This window comes from Rhinoraja longicauda, chromosome 5 (assembly GCF_053455715.1).
Source record: "Rhinoraja longicauda isolate Sanriku21f chromosome 5, sRhiLon1.1, whole genome shotgun sequence".
Lineage (NCBI taxonomy): Eukaryota > Metazoa > Chordata > Chondrichthyes > Rajiformes > Arhynchobatidae > Rhinoraja > Rhinoraja longicauda.
Genome location: NC_135957.1, coordinates 19788912 through 19807386, shown reverse-complemented (window position 1 = coordinate 19807386; position 18475 = coordinate 19788912). Strand labels below are relative to the sequence as shown.

The window sequence follows — 18475 nt, the reverse complement described above, 5'->3', positions numbered from 1 at the left end:
TGCTATGTCCAAAAGCTCAGCAAAAAGCTGAATGAATTTATTCCACCCAGACCTAGCAATTGACACCAGGAACCATTTAGGTATTGGTTGCCAATGAGACAATTAGTGTTAAAACTATTATACTAACCGATTTATAGCCTCGGGGACTTATTTTGAAATAAAGGCTTTCATTAATGGTCCATCTTTCATAACTACAGGACATCTCAAAATGCGTTACTTTCAATTTGCTACCTTTAATATGGAATCATTGTGGCAATGAAGAAGCTCTCACAACTATTTCATGTTGCCAAAGACATCTTAGGAACAAACATGGCAATTACCAGATAGTCTGGAGTTGATCTGAACTAAGCTGAATCAAGAGGTGAAAGTGCTCTCCTGGATTGCATGAGATTCTGAGCAGTTTACAATTCAGAGCAAACCTGCAATTTGCGATAAAATCTATTTCGACTGCATAAATCAGAGGCCCGACGCAAAACTTTAAATTACAATTATAAGCCATCCTTGAAATATTCACAAACTAATGCCAGATCTAGCACTAGATATATGCTTCTGCATCAAATTCAGTTCCAATAAATAGGTCACTGATGGTTATTTTTATTGAAGGGAATGAGAGTCTGGAACCCACTGCCTGAAAGGCTGGTGAATGCACAAACCCTCATCACAATTCCAAGGAATTTAGATTCATAGAGTCAGACAGCATGGAAACAGGCACTTCAGCCCAAATTGCCCATGCCAACCAAAACGCCACATCTACACTAATCCCACTTGGACACGCAGGGCCCATATATCTCTCTAAACTTTTCCTATCCATGTACCTGTCCAAATGTCTTTTAAATATTACTAGAGGGGAGTGGACCCATTGGGTCCAAAACTCTCCTGCGGGCCTGGCAACCCCCGTTGGGTCCAAACCTCTCCTGCAGGTCCGGCAACCCTTCCCCAACTGAAGACCTGTGGATCCGTTGCTGGCCGGGGAGTCTCCCCCTGGGCTGGAGGCGGGCGAGCGGCCAAAGGAAAGGGGAGAGGGAGCCACTCACCCTGGCCCCAGGTGGCCATTGCGGCATCTAGAGCAACTCATGGACCCGTTGGGTGCAAACCTCTCCTGCAACGGCAGCTCGACGGCGACGGCTGTTGTTTTGAGTGGGAAGAAGCCCCGGCGGACAACCAGTGCACTTTGAGCTTAATAACATCTTTCCTACGGCAAGGTTACCAACACTGAACACTATACTCTAAATTTGACCCACCAACATCTTGTGCAACTGTAACATAAAGGGCCAGTCCCACTTAGGCGATTTTAAGGCGACTGCCGGCGACTAGGCTGTCGCCGACAGTTCGCCGGGGTGTCGCGGGCGTGATCGTAAGTAGTCTTCCAAGAATCGTAGTGGATCTCAGCGCATTGCTGAGAAATCATCCGGAGTGAAATTTCTCGGCGACAGCTGGCTTGTCGCCAGGTATCGTTGCTTATTGCGGGCGCTGTCGCATGCTGTCCCCAGGTTTGCTAGTTTCTCTTAGATGCATTTAGAAGCACATAATATTAAAATAAGTAAAATAATTTCAAAATCCCATAAAATACTTGTGTTTAATCAATTTATTTACCGTCAGGACATTTGACAGGTAGATTGGAGGCGCCAGTTTGACGGTCAGGTAAGCGTGGGAATTTTCGCGATGTTTATGGCCATCAGCGATCACATTTAAAGTAGGCTCCCAACCCAGATATGCAACCCAGAAACAAGATATGCATCTCCCGTACATTTTCAAAGAATGCTCACACACTTTTCACAAAAAATCCATTTAACCACTTTTTAAATTAATTTTCTTAATACTGCCATTAGTAAACTGGACGTCAATCCAGTTTATGCCTTGTTACCATGAAGCTTGGTTTCTAAGTAACACATACAAGATGTTATAGTTCAAGTACTTAGCGACTTGTCAGTGATTTCAGCAAAAATTAGGACACCGGAGAAGCATTGACAGCGTGGGAATTTCGCGATGTTTCCGAAGACGGTGTAATCTCGACCTGACTCGGCATTGTCGTGGTCATTGTCGTCGGGTAAAAGAAAATTTTGGCGATCTGCTACGACTTTGACAGTCACCGGCAGTCGCCTAAAAAATCGCTTAGGTGGGACAGGCCCTTAACTTCCCAACCTATATCCTGACTGATGATGTACAACATACAGAAAGCCTTCTTGACCACGATATCTACCTGCGACACCACTTTCAAGGAACTCTGTACCTGCACTCCTAGATCCCTATGCTCTACAACACTCCCTAGAGCCCTGCCATTCACTGTGAAGATCTTGCCTTAATTTGACTTCCTAAAATGCAACACCTCGCACTTATCTGCATTTGGGATGCATCCAAAGAGCTGTAACCATCAGGACTGTGAGGAGCTGTAAGGTGGAACAAAACTGGAAAGCTCTTTTTTGACTGCCACCAATACAATGCACATGTTAGTTCCTCTGTGTTTTAGATTTTCTCTTATTCTATCTAGTGTCAGAGATAGAATGTAACATTTCTATAAGAAATATTGAACCAATGAGTGTTGCAGTACCCAAGTAGAGATAGTACCCTATTCTCTCTGCTACCTTTGGGCAAGTGGTACAGAAGCCTGAAGTCGCATACCACCAGGTTCAGGAACAGCTACTTTCCTACAACTATCAGGTTCTTGAGTTGACCCATTAAAACCCTAATTCTACCTTGATAATTGAATACCTTCGATCACCTCTTGCATTACGGTGGACTTTTTGTTTCTCTTTTCCTCTTTTCACTGTGTTGCAGAATTTATGTGTAATTTATGTATCATTTACATGTAATTTATATCTTTGTGTGTTGTTTATGTGTCTATGATGCTGCTGCCAGAAAGACCTTCAATTGCATCGAAACATTCCCATTCCTATGCGCATGACAATAAACTCAAATTGACTTGGCTTGATGCAAGTGCCTTTAGGAATATAGATATCTATTTACTCTTGCAATAATCATGGAATTATACTAAATTTGTGAAAATTAATTCAATTTTAGGTTTCGGGTTTATTATTGCCACATGTACCAAGGAACAGTGAAAAGCTTGGTTGTGCATGCTACCCTAACAGATCAGATATACCATGAATAGATGCAATCAGTTCAAACTCAAAGTGTGTTTTGTGCGTTTTATGACTGCTGGCAGATCAATTTCCCTCCTGGGATAAATAAAATTCTATCGTATCATATCGTATCATAACTGAACTACAATTGGTAGAGCAAAGGGGAAGATACAGAGTGAAGATTACAGTCAGCATTGCAGCGCATTGGTCCTTGACAAAGTCCAATGTCCTCACTGGGGTAGAGGTGAATTGGACAGTACCTACAACTGAACTGAATAAATTAAATTGAACTTATGGGCGGCACGGTAGCGCAGCGGTAGAGTTGCTGCTTTACAGCGAATGCAGCGCCGGAGACTCAGGTTCGATCCTGACTACGGGTGCTGCACTGTAAGGAGTTTGTACGTTCTCCCCGTGACCTGCGTGGGTTTTCTCCGAGATCTTCGGTTTCCTCCCACACTCCAAAGACGTACAGGTATGTAGGTTAATTGGCTGGGTAAATCTAAAAAATTGTCCCTAGTGGGTGTAGGATAGTGTTAATGTGCGGGGATCGCTGGGCGGCACGGACTTGGAGGGCCGAAAAGGCCTGTTTCCGGCTGTATATATATGATGATATGATATGATATGACTGTTCGGAAGCCTGGAGGGGAATAATGGAGGGGAAGAAGCTGTTCCTGAGTCTGGCAGTGCAGGCTTTCATAGCTTCTGCCAGACAGAAGCAGGGAAAAGAGGAAATTTTGATAACCTCATTTCAGTATTGTCTAAACGGTAATAGAGTGGACATTAGAAAATTACTTGCCTATTGCAGTTTGGTTTAGAGATGGGAAATACTGCATACTGCAATATTTAGATACAGAAATATAGCAATAAAGATTATATTCAAGAATCAGTGGATTGTTTAAAAAGCCTAGGAGGAAGCAATAATGAGGAAGGATTATAACTGGGAATACTGTTATGTATAAACTTCAAATTGCTATTATAGCACCGAAAGTTATTGGTTGAACTCCTGTTAATACCCAAACATTGCGAGGAAAACAATAACTTAATTACACCAGAGCTATCAACAGCATTGTTTTTAGCATGTGGTTTGATATATAAAAATGCCAACAGATATTTCAGCAGAATCTGTCAGGATATTATTGTATTTGATCAACATGGATTGAAATAATGTTGCTGTTCAAGTGTTTTTATTCCAACCCTTGTAATGGAATTTTTGTGAATTTCATTACCATTGCAACGCGGGTCCTTTATAATGAGAGCTTATGCATTGTTGAACCATACACCACAGAGAGAAGTATAGCAAGACCACAAGTGTGAGAATGAAAAAGACACTGAAAATGAATCATAGAATCACTGAATGGTTACTTTCAAGAGACCTTTCAGCTCATCTGCACCAGAACAACTTTCCAGTTCCATTATCTCACATCCACTGTTTCTCTATCCCGACAAGTTCCTCCTCACCATATAATCGTCCAATTCACCCTTGAAGGTCACAATGAAAGTCACATTGCATTTAATACCAAAACCGTAGAAATTGAATCTCACACTTATTTGATGCAATTACTTGATGCTTTGTTTGGCACAAAACTCAACTGGGGGCAGCTCAACCTCCCCCCAAAACAGCAAAACTGGAGAACATTTACTTTTGTAAAATCCTTTTGCAAAGGATGTTTCCAAAATGGAGGAAAATACAAGGGATGGACGTCAGAGGTGACACTGCATCTCCTCCAAACCAAGATCATTCTCACTGATTGAATGTTGTGCAGTGAATGGCCCCCAAGTCTCAGCAGGGAGAGATCTCATTATTCAGGCAGACTCCAAAACATCTCTTTGTGGTATTTTAAGAGGCTGCTGTAAGCACTGTGAGTCCCAGCAATAATTTAAACAAGTATACCAAAGGTATTGGAAGCTCAGGCCAACATATGCAGGCACTAAACATCAATGCCCCAGTTAGGATTTAACTATTGCAAGATATTAGATAAATATAATCTTTAAAGATTTGTACATAGAAATTGGACTCACCTGCCAGTTCTATTTTGTGCTATTTTCACTAATTAAGATGGAATACTAGTGAATGAAGATGCTGCAATAATTTTTTTTTTAAACTGCTTGTGGAACTCAGTAGGTCAGGAAGCAGGTTAATCTGAAGAGGGGTTTGACCCTAAAGATCGCCTGTCCATTTTCCTTCATAATGCCTTTTGACTTTGAGTTCTCCCAGCAGTTTATTATTTCTTGTGGTTAGGACTTGCTCTTTGATATACCGGCTGTTATAAATGAGGATTACGCATTATTGCTCCAGAGTCAGTCAGGTAGATAGAAATGAGGGACATGCATCGATAACATCCTGTGTGCAAGAAAGGCACAGTGGCACAGTAATTAGTGCTGCCGATGCAGTCCAGGCACCTGGGTTAAATCCTGACCTTCAATGCTGCCTGTGTGGAACCTACACATTCTCCATGTGATCCTGTATGTTCTCCCTGTGTGCTCTGGCTACCTCACACATTGCAAAGATGCATTGGTTGTTATCCTTCATGTAGGAGGAGATAGGAGAATCAATGGGAATTGATGGGCATGTGAGAGAGAATAGGTCTAGGGGTACGAGCAATGACAGGATTGCTCAATGAGCAGATATGAACTTGATGGGCTGAATGGCCTCCTCCCATAGAATAAAGAAATATGAAATAATATTAACACTGGATCAGCATGTCGTGTTAAGGCGAGCAGTGTAGGAAAGTGCCTGATCCAATTTCTGGATGTGCTGATCATCAATTGGCATTGTTTGCTATCATGTTAACTCATCTGCAAAATGGCTCTTTAGTAAAAATTGCACATTAAAAAACACCGGCAGGTGAGTCTAATTACTGAGTATAATTCTTTAAAGATGATATTTCTGTACTCGACCCAAAATGTCACCCATTCCTTCTCTTCCAGAGATGTTGCCTGATCCACTGAGTTACTCCAGCATTTTGATATATATCAGCAACTATTTTGGCAACAATTATTTACTCCAAGTCTGGCTAATCTAAGCCAACTCAGCTGACACAGTTTGGGACATCCTGAAACTGCCATTTCTGCAATAGAAATTCAAATGAGTCAAGGGGAGCCCTTTTCTCAAACACAGATCTGAAAGGATTGGACAATGGGGAACAAGACAGAATCAAGGTATTTGAAGATAAGATTGGTGGGGCAGGAGCATGCAGAATCTAAGGGGTAACTTTTTCACACAAAGGGTGGTGGGTGTATGGAACAAACTGTCAGAGGAGGTAGTTGAGGCTGGGACTATCCTAACTTTTAAGAAACAGTTGGACAGGTACATGGATAGGACAAGTTTGGAGGGATATGACCAAGCGCAGGCAAGTGGGACTAGTGTAGCTGGGGCATGTTGGCCGGTGTGGGCAAATTGGGCCGAAGGGCCTGTTTCCACATTGTATCACTCTATGACTCTAAACGATGTGTCTGCAAGGGCACTCCTGTTTGTTGATTTTTTTTCCTCAAATTTAGCTCGGAAGATTACACAAATGAGTTATTTTCCTTAAATTTCTCCTAAAGACATTGTACTTGCTGGAAAGATTTACCACAGCTCAACAACATAAATATGGAAAATCAAGGAAGTTCTCCAGCTCTCAGTGCCTCACTTTTCCATCTCAGTTATATTACAGAGCAAAAAAAACCTGAAGCTGCTGCTTTACACATAAGGACACGAAGTGCTGGAATAACTCAGCGTCTCAGGAGAACTTGGATGGGTAGCGCTTACGGCCGGGACCTATCTTCAGATGGAACAAAAGTCCCGAGCTGAAACATTGGCTATCTGTGTTCTCCAGAGCTGCTGCCTGACCTGATAAGTTACCCCAGCACTTTGCGTCATTTTATATTACAGAGCAGTTCTTATTAACAGAAATGTACCGTTTTCACAGAAGTGCCCAACGAAATGTAATGGGCAATCACACTGTAAGGATGCAGCTCCGTTGGTCCCCCAGATCTCACGGCAGGTACCCCCGTTCTGGCACACGTCTCCTTGGCAGTTGGAGGTCTCTGAAGATGGAGCCCTTGTGGCCATTATTGAGAGAAAAGAGGATGGTGGCATTGGAAGCAACGAAAAGGTGGCATCCTTGCCAAGCCTTGACCTAGGTGTTGCTGCAGAATTCAGGTGGTTTCCATCTATTTCAGGAAAGCTGTAAGGAAGCAAAATTATTGCAATCAGTTACAATACCAAATGTGGCAAAGATCTTATCAAGTTGTATAAAACCATGAGGGGAAATGATCAGATGAATGCACAGAATCTTTTACCCAGGGTAGGGGAATCAAAAACCAGAGGTCAGGGGTTTAAGGTGAGAGGGGCAAGATTCAATAGGAACCTGAAGGGAAACAGAGATTGGTGGGTATATGGAACGAGTTGTCAGAGGAAGTGGTTGAGGGAGATATATAGCAACATAAAAAATAGACATTTGGACAGGTTGACTTTCCATCTCAGAGGATGGTAGGTATATGGAACAAAGTGCAAGGGGAGGTAGTTGAGGCAGGTACTACAATACCATTTAAAAGACACTTGGACAGGCACATGGATGGGAAGAGTTTAGTGGCAAATGGACCAAACACGGGCAAATGGGACTAGCTTAAAAGGGCCATTTTGGTCAGCATGGACGAGTTGGCTGAAGGGCCTGTTTCCATGCTGTATGACTCTATAACTATGATACTACGATTCTATGACTCTTGTCTGGCCTATCTCTTGGAGTGACATTTATTCACCCATGAGTTCTTTTTAAACATTCACAAAAATTAATAGATGTGACAGTAGACCATTAAAAAATTAAGTCCTCTCTTCAACCTCTTACTCCAAAAATCCTTTCCTGCATACTCCCAGCATCGAATCCCACAACCTGACAGTACAAGGTCATTCAAGCAATATCCATTCTTAAAAAGAACTACTAATCAGCCTTAATTTACCACACAGACTTCAAAGAGCAAACACCTTCATCTTACAAATGTTGGTTCAATGATCTTTCAGAAGTTACTATTGAACCTGTTTCACTGCCCTTTCAGAAAGTGAAATGTTTAAAAATAAAATGTCACCTATCCTTTTTCTCTAGAGATGCTGCCTGACCCGCTGAGTTACTCCAGCACTTTATGTCTATCTTTGGGATAAACCAGCATCTGCAGTTCTTTGTTTCGACATTCTGCCTCCATCTTCTGTCTGCTGAGTTCTCCAGCATGTTGTGTCCATTTATCCATATTATTATGAACATTAATGATGTGGATGCCAATGTAGTTAACATTGTTGGTAACTTCGCAGATGACACCAATGTTATACCAAACTAGTATAAGCCAAACCACCAAACTGGTATGGTGAGGAAAGATATCTAAATTTATCCAGGATCAAGATCAGTTGTGAAGTTGGGCCATGAATGGCAATTGAAATTTAACACCGACAAATGGCAGTTAATGGAAAGACACTTAACAACTTTGATGTACAATGGGATATACAGGTCCAAATCCAAAGACCCTTCAATATGGCAACACAAACAAGTAGAATGGTAAATAATTTGTATTGTGTGCTTCCCTTCATATGTTTGGCATAGAGGGCCAAAGGGCCTGTTCCTGTACTTTACTGTTCCATATTCTAAATGCGACATATGGCACTTTGGTATGTCAAAACCAGGGCAGGATTTACACAGTGAAACATGGACCGTGTTGTGGAACAGAGGGTCATAGGGTCATAGAGTCATACAGCATGGAAAAAAGCCTTTCAGTCCAACTTGTCCACATCAAGCAACATGCCCCAGCTACAGGTTGCACATGCCTGCATTTGGCCCATACCCCTCCAAACCTTTCCTATCCATGTAACTATCCAAATGTTTCTTAAACGTTGTGATAGTACCTGCCTCAACTACCTCATCTGGCAGCTCCAAAGTATCATAGTATACTTTGAAGTATGGATAAAATGAATGTTCACAGTCTTTTTTCCAGAGCAGAGGTTTCTAAAACTGGAGGATAAAGGCTTAAGGTGAGAGAGAAGCGATTTAGGAGGGATCTCAGAGGCAGATTTTTCACTCAGAGGGTAGTCCGTATCTAAGAATGAGCTGCCAGAGGAAGGTATGAAAGCTGATACAATTATGACGTAACAGACATTTGGATAGATATGTGGATAGGAAGGGCTTAGTGGGATATGGGCAAATGCACGCAAAGGGGGCTTGCACAGAATGCCAACCTAGACAGGTTGGGCTGAAGGGTCTGTTTGCATGCTGAATAGCTTCATGACTAAATATTTCCCTGTAGTTATTGACCCATTTGCAAGTGGAAATAACATCCAAACCAATCCTTCAAAACTCTTTGTGAATTTGAAAGTCATGATTAAATCCTTTTCATCATTGTCAGCTTGAAAAATAATTCTCTGTTCTCTTCAAATCTCTGTTCTATTCTCTTCACGTGCCTAACCTGTACCTGGTATCTGGTATTCTAGCATAACTCCTCTTCATCCTATTCTTTGTCCTGCCATACATTCGGAGGTGCAGTCCCTGGATTTGTACTCAGTATGCACAGAGGGTGGTGAGTATCTGGAATTTGCTACCTAGGACAATGATGCAGGAAGATACAAAAGTGCCGTTTCAGAGGCTTTTAGATAGGCACATGGATATGCAGAGAATTGAGGGATATGGATCATGCTCATGCAGATGAGATTAGTTTATCTTGGCATCTTATCTTTGGCACAGACATTGTGGGCCGAAGGGCTGATTCTTCCATTGTATTTTCTATGCTCTAAACGAAACCTGGATAATTGAAGAAATCTTTGCTTCTGGTGCACATGTTCACTATACCCAAAAAGCCGATAGACCTTTAAATATTTTGCATGAAGCAAAAAAATTAAATATTCATTTTTTGGTATAATTTTTCTTTTCTAATCTTTTCATCATGATCCCAGGGTCATTAAAAACAATATTTCTTGGGATGCAGGCATTGCAGGCAAATCCTCTCTCCACTTGCCCTTGCAAAGATGGTCAGCTATATTTCTGAGATACTGCAGTCAGTGTGATGAGGAGAGATCCTACTACATTTTCAGCCTACTACGCTGAAGGAACTTGATGGTATGAAACTCAGTGGGGAGCCTGAAGCTGACCGTGTTCCTCTCCATCTGAATGAACATTCAAGGCAGATTAAAAAGCAGAAAAACTGCAGATGCTGGAAATAAAACGAGAAACAGCTGTAAATACTCAGCAGGTCAAGCTGTGCCCGAGCCACTGACTTGATTCGGGTCAGTCATACTTCATTCGGATGGCAACAAAGCAACCTGGTCATGTGGACAACCTCAGTTTCCACCCTATACATGGATCGATGCCCCCTCCCCTTCACCTGGATCGTTGGAGCTGTGACGTAGCAGATTTACTATCCTTATTTGCATACCGACCAATGACCTACATACAATAGCACTATCCTACCCTTTAGGGACAATTCACAACTTTTACCGAAGCCAATTAACCTACAAACCCACACATCTTTGGGATGTGGGAGGAAACCAAAGCACCCGGGGAAAACACATGCAGTCACAGGGAGAACATACAAACTCCGCACAGGCAGTACCCATGGTCAGGATTGAACTCGGGTCTCTGGTGCTGCAAGGCAGCAACTCTACCGCTGCGCCATCGTGCTGCTGAAACTTATAGGGTTAAATCTGCAGTTTAGACTCCCAGTGGAATTGCTTTGCACCAGTCCAATGCAGTGTTACGACATTGTCTATGGTTCTTTAATCTACCTTTTCTGCAAGGTGAGATCCCTGCTAAATTATCTTTTTCTTAAGTGAAAAGAAGAAAGTGGGAGCTTGGGAAATTAAGCTCACATTTATAGGCATCATGGGTGTAAAGGTAGAAGAGCAGCAATAATTTTTGATGTGCTGGGGTGTTCACGACACAATGATCATTACACCAGTGCATTTTAAGCACAGCTAGCAGTTTTATCAACCTCAAGGGTCAAAACGTTTGAGGGTACAAGTCCCTTATCAGTACTTAAGCACAAAGCTTACACTGCAGCTTTGCCTTATCGGAAGGTTGGCTTTGATTTTCTCTTTATTTGTGGGACTAATTTGGACAATATCGGTGAAGCTGTATTTATTGCCCATTGTTAATTAACCTAAGAATGTTCTTCTTACTGCATTGCAAACCAACTGCAGTTATAAGGTAGTGAGTTGCAGAATATATCCAATGAAGAAATTTTAAGAATTCTTAAGCCTTTGCTTTCAACATACAAATCTTTGTGAGCTCTCTCTCTCGGACACTTAGATTGGAACAAAAACCGAAGAAGCACTACATATTCAATTTCCACCCATTATGACTGAAGTTCACCATCAACAATCAGATTCATCTTTTCCCAGATTCAGAGATCAGGCAATACCTTCAGTGGATAAAAGAATAGTGGCAAATGCACAAGTGACTATTAAATGCATCCTTCAAAGTTCTGCAAACAATGAAGTTGTACAGATGATAAGAATGAAGGGACCACATTTAAGCAAACATAACAAAATCAGACAGGCAGAAGCACTGACCCTTTTAAAATATATCAGTTGAAGCATTAAAAGGTCTGAACGAAAAAATTTCAAATCCAACACACACAAATGCTGGCTGCAGTTTCAATGTCATACTGAAATGCATTTTACATTATAAACGATGCAGAGTTTTGCTGAACATTTAATTGCAGTTTTAGATGCAACTATCACAAGGTGTGGGGAATCAAGGATTTTCATGATTTCCTATCTCCCTGTTCTCCTGAGCCCACCAGAACAATCCCAATAGTCTGAAGAAGGGTCTCGACCCGAAATATCACCTCCTTCTTTTCCAGACATGCTGCCTGACCCAGCTTTTGGTGTCTATCTTCAATCCCAATAAAAGATCATTGATCTGATATAATAACTCTATTTCTCCTTCAATAGATGCTACCTGGCGAGATTTTTCTCAATCTCTCAATTTGTTTTCAATGGAAGACTGGAAGGCACCAGAGATAAAATGTTACTGATTATCTTCTTTTGTGTGGGATTACACATACTCACTCCAGTGGTAGATAACATAACAGAAGCAACTGATCCTTGCCAAAGTGCATGCTCTGCAAATGGTTCTGCATTAAAATCAGCGCCAATCTTCAACCACCGTGCTCATCCCATACCCCAGGATTCCCTTAATGGCTATGGATGTAGCAATCTCTGTTTTGAATAAACTCAATGACCGAGCTTCCATGATTGACCAAATTTAGAGAATTATAAAGATTCCTTATCCTCTGAGTGAAGAAATTTCTCTCCAGCTCAACCCTCAATGGTAATGTCTTATTCCCCAGCTGTGTCCTGTGGTCGTGGACCCTCTGAATAGGGGAGTCAATCACCATGTATTCAGCTAGTCAAGCTCTTTGAGAATTTTATGAGTTTCCTAAGATATCTCATTCTTCTCAACTACAGAGAATGAAGACCTCGTCGCTCTATAAATGGCATGCCTGGAGTTTTCTCTCTAGGGCAATGCATCCTTACAAAGGCTGTCAAGGAGATCAAAATTGTACACAAGACTCAGCCTTACTTCATCTCACCCTAACAGCACACTCTATTTTTTTCTTTCTGCTGTGTAGATGTTGTTTCTTAAATGCACCTCATGAACAACTGAAAAAAAACAAATATCAAGCAAAGTGAAAGTTTAAAGACCCAAGTTTTCCAAACTGCTGAAAGGCTGCTCATGAAAAATGTTGTCCCACAAAAATTCTTCTCACAGAATGAATTAGACTCGCTTTATATTTAAAACATGGAAGAAGAGATGATACTTATTGGTAATAAGTGATGATAAATTGGAGCCTGAAAACCGTGACCACCAGGTTCAGGACCAGCTTCATCCCAGCAACTATCAGGCTCTTGAACACAACGCAACATTAACCTCAGCAACTGTGATTTTCTTTGAACTGCGACTTTAATTGCAATACGGACTTTGGTTTTTGCACTATTAAGATCATCCAGTATTATGGTTACAGTACGAGTTGATTGTATTTTTGATTATTATATATATTATTTGTGTGTTATTGTATTTACAGGGTTGTTTAGCTGCAGCAAGTAAGAATTTCAATGTTCTGGTGTCGGTACCTTTGACAATTAAACACTCTTGATATTGGACCAGAAAGAGGATGGAAAGTAAGTCACAATGTAAGATTTCTTGGAAAGAGAGTGTCAGTATATATTGCATCTTTAATAATTTAAGCAAATTTGTTAAATGCAAAATATATTGCTGGGGTTTGGAAAATGGCTAAAATATCTTTGTTTTCTAAATATAGATCCAGGGCTTTGGAAAGGTAGGAACTAACTTCAGAGATTGTACGTAAATTTACAATGAATGGTTTAGTAGGAGAACATCTATAATAGCATAACTTGTTAAGCAACTGTCAGCACGGATTCAAGCAAGGGAGGTCATGTTTAATTAACCTGCTGGATTTATTGTGGACAGGCTAACCAAGAGAATGCTGTGGAGATTATATACAGAGTTTGACAGAAGCGCCTGATGACTTTTGCATGGTGGTTTTCTTTTTATAATGCCTAGGGTAAAGAATCATGCAGAGGGAAGCAATATTATCTGTCAGACAGAAAATCATTTTAAAACACAGAATTAGAACCAGTCAGGCAAAACATAAATTACAAACCTTGCAGCCAAGGATCTTTCTTGGGACAATGGCTACATTTCATTTGTGAATGGCAGAAACTTTGCTATTGTGTGTTCAAGGAGTGCACCATTTGATAATAATGGACCACGAGGCAGCAGATGTGTATGATTTGGCTGGTGCTCAGTGGTAGGACTTGTAAATCTGGGTCATAATGTTCAAAATTTGAGCTCCAGCCAAGGACTGAATACATAATGCAGGGGACATTCCAGTGCAATGTCAATAGTCAATAGTCGTTTATTTGTCACATACACATAAATGTGTAGTGAAATGAAAAATTACCCGCAGTTCAACAATAAGACCAATAAGAATAATCAATAAAAATGCAATAACACATACAATCATAAACTAACACCAAACAAAAGAAACATCCATCACAGTGAGTCTCCTCCAGTCCCTCCTCACTGTGATGGAAGGCCGGAATGTCTTTTCTCTCCCCCTGCCGTCTTCTCCCGCGGTCAGGCTGTTGGAGTTGCCACGTCAGGGCGGTCGGGGCTCCCGACATTGAAGCCCCCGCCGGGCGGAGAAATTCCCGCGGCCTATTTCAGACCAGGCCGGACGGTGAAAGGTCCACGGCGGGCCGATCCAAGCCCCGCGATTCGGGGCGGGCGAAGACGGAGCTCCCGATGTCGGCCCGCACCCAGAGGCCTGCGGGCTTCCGACGTCCACGCTGCCCGCGCTGGAGCCTCCGGAGACGAGTCGCAGCCGCTCCCGCAGCATCCGAAGGCGGCCAGCGGCGCAGGTGGTGAGTCCGGGCCGCGGGCTCTGCGAACCAGAGCCCCAGGTGGTCCCAGGTGCATGGCCGATGGTAGGCCGCAGCGGGAACGGAGACACGACACAGAAAACAAAGGTCGCGTCTCCGTTCGGGAGAGACAATGTTACAGTTCCCGTTCCCTCCACCCCCCCCCACCACCCACATAACACACAAACACTACACCGTATTAAAACTACAATTCATACAAAAAAACAACAAAAAACACAAAAGACAGACGAGAGGAGGATGTGAGGAGAATGTTGCACTTCTGCTGTTTAAAAACATTGGATGAGATGTTAAAACAAGGTCTTGTCTAGCCCGTATCAATGAAGGTAAAACAAAATCTCATTTGATTACTTCTAAAAGAGCAGGTTAGTCCTGGTTTATATTTATCTCTCTGCTAATATTATTTTATAGATCATTTGGTCATCATTGCACTGACGCATCTGGAATCTTGCGTTGTTCAAATCGACTGTCCTGATTCCTTTATCATTTGTAGTGTTTATATGTTCCAGTCCATCACACAAACAAGCCCTGCCCCATCGTCTCCATCTACACTTTATGCTTCCTCGGGAAAGGAGCCAACATAATCAAGGACCACTCATACCCTAGTTATTCTCTCTTCTCCCACCAGGCGGAATATACAAAAGTTTGAAAGCACGTTCCACCAGATTCAAGAGCAGCTTCTTCCCCGTTGTTATCAGACTCTTGAGTGGACCTCTCGCATCACAGGATTGACACAAAGTGCTGGAGTAACTCATCGGGACAGGCAACATCTCGAGAGAGAGAAGGAAAAGTGACTTTTTGGGTCTCGTATCAGAGGGATGAATTTCCTATCTCCCAGTCTATCTGGAATTGTAACACTGTATTCTGCACTGTTCATTTTTTCCTTTTGCTCCACATGAGAGTTTATTCAAGATGGCGGTGCTGGCGGACAGAGGAAAGGAACTGTGCCGGTGACCAGGCAGGGGACACAGCTCCCGTACCCCCTGAGTGCTCTGCATGTTCCGAGGTTGGCTATGGGAAGCACCTACGGAGGCTGATTGGATTGGGCACTGCTCCAAAGGACCCGGATCAGACAGAGCCTGCAGCAGCACAGAGCAGTGGAGAAGCAGTGGAGGACATCAACATCATCACTGATAAGGCTGCCCCTTCATCCCTAATCCAGTGCCTCTGCCAGGATAATGGGCATTTATAGCCAAGGTTAGACGCTATAATTTTAACAATTTTGAGGTTGAACGGTATAAGGTGGCGCCAGAAACATGGTGATCCGTGTCACCTGCCTCAGTTTAATCTATTCTTTTATGCTCTTGTACTTGTATGATTGTGTTTATTTATAGTTAGATTTTTACTAAACTGTATGCAAAAGTGAAATTTCATTGTGCTGGGGGAAATGTGCCAATAAAGTACCATCGAACCATGCACTCATGTATGCTATGATTGATTTGGTTGGCACACAATTTTTTTCACTGTATCTTGGTAGCAATGTAACAGTAACAAACCAATAACCAATACTTCACTATTTATTTCCCACAATTACATAGCCTCCGTGACCTCCTCCAGGGTTAATACAGATGAGAAATATTTATTGACACCTTGTCCACAAGTGTCAGGCTAGATTATGTAAACTAATTTCAGAAGTAGTTTTTGTACCAAACATGTTCTGATTCATCAACGAAAATGCATATTATAGTTGACATATTCAAAAGGAATCAGATCTCTCAGGCAAAGTCTCTCAGGGTAATTTGATGTGAATAACAGTCCAACAACTAACATGGACGCAACAGAGCAGTGAAGTTGCATGCTCAGTTGTTCGGATAAGGTTACAATGGTTAAAAAAATGATACAGAATAGTGCAAAACTGCTGTTATTAAATTATCATAAACTTGGCTGCCCTGGCAAAGAAATGAAAGCAATGATCTCTTGGAACTATATGAAGTACAGGTTGAGTCTACTATTTATACAGTTGGACTCTCAATCAGCAGGTTCAGAGGATGATGACAATCACAGTGACTGGGGGAATTATTTTCAATTCTATGGCAGTGGCCCAGGCAAGTTCAGGCCCTCTATACTATTGCCAAAGCAGGTCTCAACTCTCCAGTTAAGGCATATGTCAGTCTTTACTATTCATAAGCCTTGTGCAGATGAAAGAATTTGTGCAGATGTGGTATGGGTAGTATTAATAGGTCCAATGCAGGTCCAGTGGGTGCAGAGAAATGAGAGAACAACTTTGGCTTTGGGTCTTCTGCTCTGGTGTGAATGCAGTTTTCCAGTCTAAAGGTTTGAGTACCCTTAATCTAGATCATTTTCTACTGTCCTGGTATTTACACGATGCAATGATAATGGTGCAGTTGGCAAACATAGGTAGAGAATGCAGAGGAATGGGGTTGAGAAGAGAAGGTAGATCAGTCATGATTATGTAGTGGAGTAGAATCAATGAGCCGAATTCTGATCTTATAACCTATGAACAGATGAAATCATAGCCATTTACCCTCTATAAATCAATCTACAAAAAAAACAGAGATGTGGTGAAGAAAACGCCCTGGTTTATGAAAGACCGTGGAATGAATAGGTTTTCAAGTCGCATTGGGAACCAGAGGTCGAAAGCAGACTATTTTGCATAAAACACATGCCCGTATGACAGATCATATCAAGTTATTTGTTGCTTAATGTTAAAATGTGTATAATCGTATAATTTGCATTCTTCAGAGGATATAAGGTGGGCAATTTAAGTAGTAAAAATGTAAGTCACCAGGAAAGGATAAGCAGGTATAACTGGTTCTTTTTGTACACGAGGGTATGGGGGGGGGGGGGGAGGTGACCGACTGAAAGTTGAAGATAATGAATGGAATTCACATCATTAATCTTAGCAAGTTGCTCACTGAGTTGAAAATGTCAGACAAGATAAGTTAAAAATGTGGGAATTAGAAGTAGAATAAAAAGCTGAGAGAACCGCAGGGTTAATTACTGGTGAAGATCACTGATGAAGAAAGGGTTCAAGTGACAATTGGATGCATTTTTGGGTAACTGAAAGGATTGAGGCACGTGGCAGAAGATAAATAAGCAATCGATCATCTCTATAAGATTTCTGACCTTTTCCATGTTTCAGCTTCTGTTTTTATGACAGTATCTCAAATATCATGCTTTCACTGTTTTATGGGATGCTCAAAATGATATGCAATTCCCACATCTTCATGATAGAGCAAGCCAGAGAAGGAACAATTTGCACACACTGTAATTAAATACAAAAACTATCTCCAGTGGGATTCTGGAAATTTGAATAAATTAAGTCTTTTTAGAGCACACTGTACAATTTCCACAAAATGAGACAACGGTTATAGATTAATTATAGGGTGGAGTAGGTTCATCTAGTTAAAAAATTGTTGAGAAAGAAATTTTGAAATCATCTGCTCAAACCTCTTTTCACCATTATAAATAAACAAAACAATTGGCCAATTCTTGGCAGGCTCTTCAAACACACGAGCTGACAAGATGTAGGCTCACAAAGGGAAAATAGTGCGAACAAACAATAATGCTGCAACAGTGATGCTCGACTATTTTGTGAGGAGCCAGAACAAGCACGTGAAGCACATCTGAGGACAACTCACAGGAATGCAGTAGTCATGAACTCCGAGAGAGGTCCTCATTGCTCTTAATCTGACCTTACATTCTGTGCTTATTAGTGGTGAAACACTGAACTCCTGCAGATTGCAATCACTGTGCGAGGAAATCTATCTTCAGCATCTTGGCATTGCAGGTTAAGAAAAGTCAGATCTTTACCATGTTTGACAGGGAAATATTGAAAAATGGGAGTACGAGCAAGAGTTGGCCCTTCGAGTCTGCTCTACACTCGGTGCAGAAAGTTTAAGGTTATGTATGTGCCTCAATTTAATCATGGCTGATCATCAAAAGTAAATACCCTATTATTCTTGCCTCTGGCATTTTCAATACCCTCTGGTCCTGAGTAAAATATCCAACA

General features: G+C 41.7%; 2 protein-coding genes across 2 annotated transcripts in view; both read right to left on the bottom strand.

The window, feature by feature from the left end:
* LOC144593849 (protein eyes shut homolog) overlaps window positions 1-1053 on the bottom strand; it is a 192276-nt gene extending 191223 nt beyond the window's left edge. Inside the window, exon 1 of the mRNA XM_078399968.1 lies at window positions 1035-1053. Within this exon, the coding sequence (XP_078256094.1) occupies window positions 1035-1053 (19 nt within the window). The remainder of the gene's footprint in view (window positions 1-1034) is intronic.
* A 5895-nt stretch (window positions 1054-6948) lies between these two features.
* LOC144593848 (protein eyes shut homolog) overlaps window positions 6949-18475 on the bottom strand; it is a 348998-nt gene continuing 337471 nt past the window's right edge. Inside the window, exon 18 of the mRNA XM_078399967.1 lies at window positions 6949-7249. Within this exon, the coding sequence (XP_078256093.1) occupies window positions 6949-7249 (301 nt within the window). The remainder of the gene's footprint in view (window positions 7250-18475) is intronic.